The sequence below is a fragment of the Chanodichthys erythropterus genome, chromosome 15 (assembly GCF_024489055.1).
Source record: "Chanodichthys erythropterus isolate Z2021 chromosome 15, ASM2448905v1, whole genome shotgun sequence".
Lineage (NCBI taxonomy): Eukaryota > Metazoa > Chordata > Actinopteri > Cypriniformes > Xenocyprididae > Chanodichthys > Chanodichthys erythropterus.
Window position 1 is genome coordinate 36,198,762 of NC_090235.1, and position 2,435 is coordinate 36,201,196.

General features: G+C 38.6%; 1 protein-coding gene across 1 annotated transcript; it reads right to left on the bottom strand.

The window, feature by feature from the left end:
* Positions 1-1,147: 1,147 nt before the first annotated feature.
* Positions 1,148-2,435, bottom strand: LOC137037179 (putative nuclease HARBI1). Its single transcript, XM_067410992.1, has 4 exons — positions 2,003-2,435; positions 1,775-1,887; positions 1,598-1,709; positions 1,148-1,524 (listed from the first exon to the last, which is right to left on the bottom strand). The coding sequence occupies exons 1-4, from the start codon at positions 2,433-2,435 to the stop codon at positions 1,148-1,150; spliced, it is 1,035 nt and encodes a 344-aa protein (XP_067267093.1).

A 2,435-nucleotide genomic window follows, 5' to 3' on the forward strand; every position in this document is an offset into this window, starting at 1 on the left:
CAATTACTGAACTATTATTATAACAGGATTTAGTATATTCATTCTGTCATGCAGCTAACAGAAAGAAGACTGAAGCCCGTCTAACTGGCGGGGGGCCACCACCACCTCCCCTCACCCCATCTGAGGAGCTGGCTCTGTCCCTTAATAAAGGGCGACCAGTGGTTGCTGGCATTCCAGGGGGCAGTTCATCACACATACTATGCACCACAAGTGATGGTGAAAAAAGGGTGAAATGTAAGTTTACCTCTATGATTTGTTTTCATTTTTTGTCCTGATAAATTACTATCTCTGTCACTTAAAGGTTTTTTGAACAAGATAAATTTTTTATGTAGGCTTATTTTATTTAACTGCATATGATGTATTATTTTCTTTGATGATATTGAGATATAAAGTACCTGATTTGTTGTCAGGTACTTTTAGGGTTTTTTTTTTTTGTTTTTTTTGCCAAATAATGTATACTTGAATATTTGTCTTGTAGGATGAAGATGATGATGACGATGAAGAGACCACATCTGCTGTGACAGAAGTGGACAATGCTGGTAGATCCACTGAGGTATGATGCATACCATTATGATGTATGGCCCCTTTTTGCATTAGAGTAACAAACTGTCATTGTCCTTTCATAGTACATACCTAGGGATTTGCCCACAGATGAGGGTCCTTCAGCCTCAGCACACAATCTAAGCAGGGTAAGAATTTGTGTCCATATTTTAATTTTATTGTCTGACCAAACAATCTCATTTATTACATTTTTCCACCTTAGTTGCCAGCAAAGGAGCTGTATAAGGTCCATCTTCAAAAACAAATAAGAAAAAGTGACATGGAGATGGACCTTATACAGCTTCAAATGGAAGAGAAAAGGCTCCTCATTAAAAAAGCAGCACTTGAAATAGAATTACTTGAGAATCGCCTTAAGGTGAGAACTTGTCTGAATATTAATCTGTTGCATGTTAAAAGTGGTCTGTCTGTCTGTCTGTCTGTGTCTGTCTCTATCTATCTATCTATCTGTATGTATGTATGTATGTATGTATGTATGTATGTGTAAAGCAATATAAAAAAAAAAAAAAACATTTTAATGAATTTTACTTTTATTGTTTTTCAGGAAATGAAGAAATAAATTGCCTGGCAGACCAGTGCAAAAAAAAAACTAATAAAAGTAATTTTGACAAATCCTGTCTCTCAAAAGTCTTCCGTCTCTGTTGGCCTCTAAAATCTGTCGGTGTTCCTCTGGGCCATCTTCCTCAATACAAGGAGGGTGGCTCTCTCCTCTTATAGTGGCAATATTGTGAAGCACAACACAAGCCACAATAATGTCGCATGCCCTCTCTGGACTAACCCGGAGCCCATGCAGACACTGAAACCGAGATTTGAGGATCCCTATAGTCATCTCCACCTTGGCCCGTGTTCGGCTGTGAGCCAGGTTAAACCGTGTCTGTGGTCCAGGCTCAGGTTCAGGGTAGGGTGTCATTAAATAGGGCAGACAAGGGTATCCTCTGTCCCCCAGCAAGTAACCATTGTACTGTCCTGTAATGATTGAAGTGTACAACACAAATATAGTAAAAACGAAAAAACAAAAATTGTATAAAGCAAATCATACCCTGCTGAAATGTCTGGCATAATGATGACTCGCGGAAAATTCTGGCATCATGCACAGATCCTGGCCATTTTGCCTCGACATTGGTGATGATTTGGGTTGCCTCACATATTACCTATAGTTGGTGGAAAAAGTAATGACTTAGATGATTTTAAGAAGGGGAAAAAATTAAGTTGTTACCTGCACATTGATACTATGAATAGATTTCCTTTTAACATAGTCTCCCTCATTTATTGATGGAGCTTTAATAGGAATGTGAGTGCCATCAATGCACCCAATTACATTTGGAAACCCTGAAACAGAAAGTTATGGAAGTATGAAGTGTGTGCATAATGAATACATGTATAGATATTAATAATATGACTAAAAATTAAATAAGCGTCATATATTTTACTACAAAGGACAAACCTGCCACTCTGTGGAATTCGTCTTTAATAACAAGCAGAGGTTTATGGCCAGGGAACTGTACAAACGTGGGTAACAACTGTTTAAGTGCCAGACACACTGTACAAACGGCTCTACACACAGTTGCCTTTCCCACATGCTCTGAATCGCCCACACTGTACAAAAAATGGCCAGACGCAAAAAACCTAAGTGCTATGCACAGAATGTTTTCTGTGCTAAGCGCAGAGCCGCGGTTTGTCACATTTGCGATATGCGGTTTTAAAAGACGTGTTAAATAAACTAATGAATCTTTTGAAAAACGATAACGCTCTTTTAAATATTCATTAGGGTATGCAAACACATCAATACGCAGTCTTATAAACCTCTCCCGACGAAAAAAACCTCGTATAATTTGTGCTTCTACGTCCACAGGATCCTCGTCAAAAGGGCACGCCAT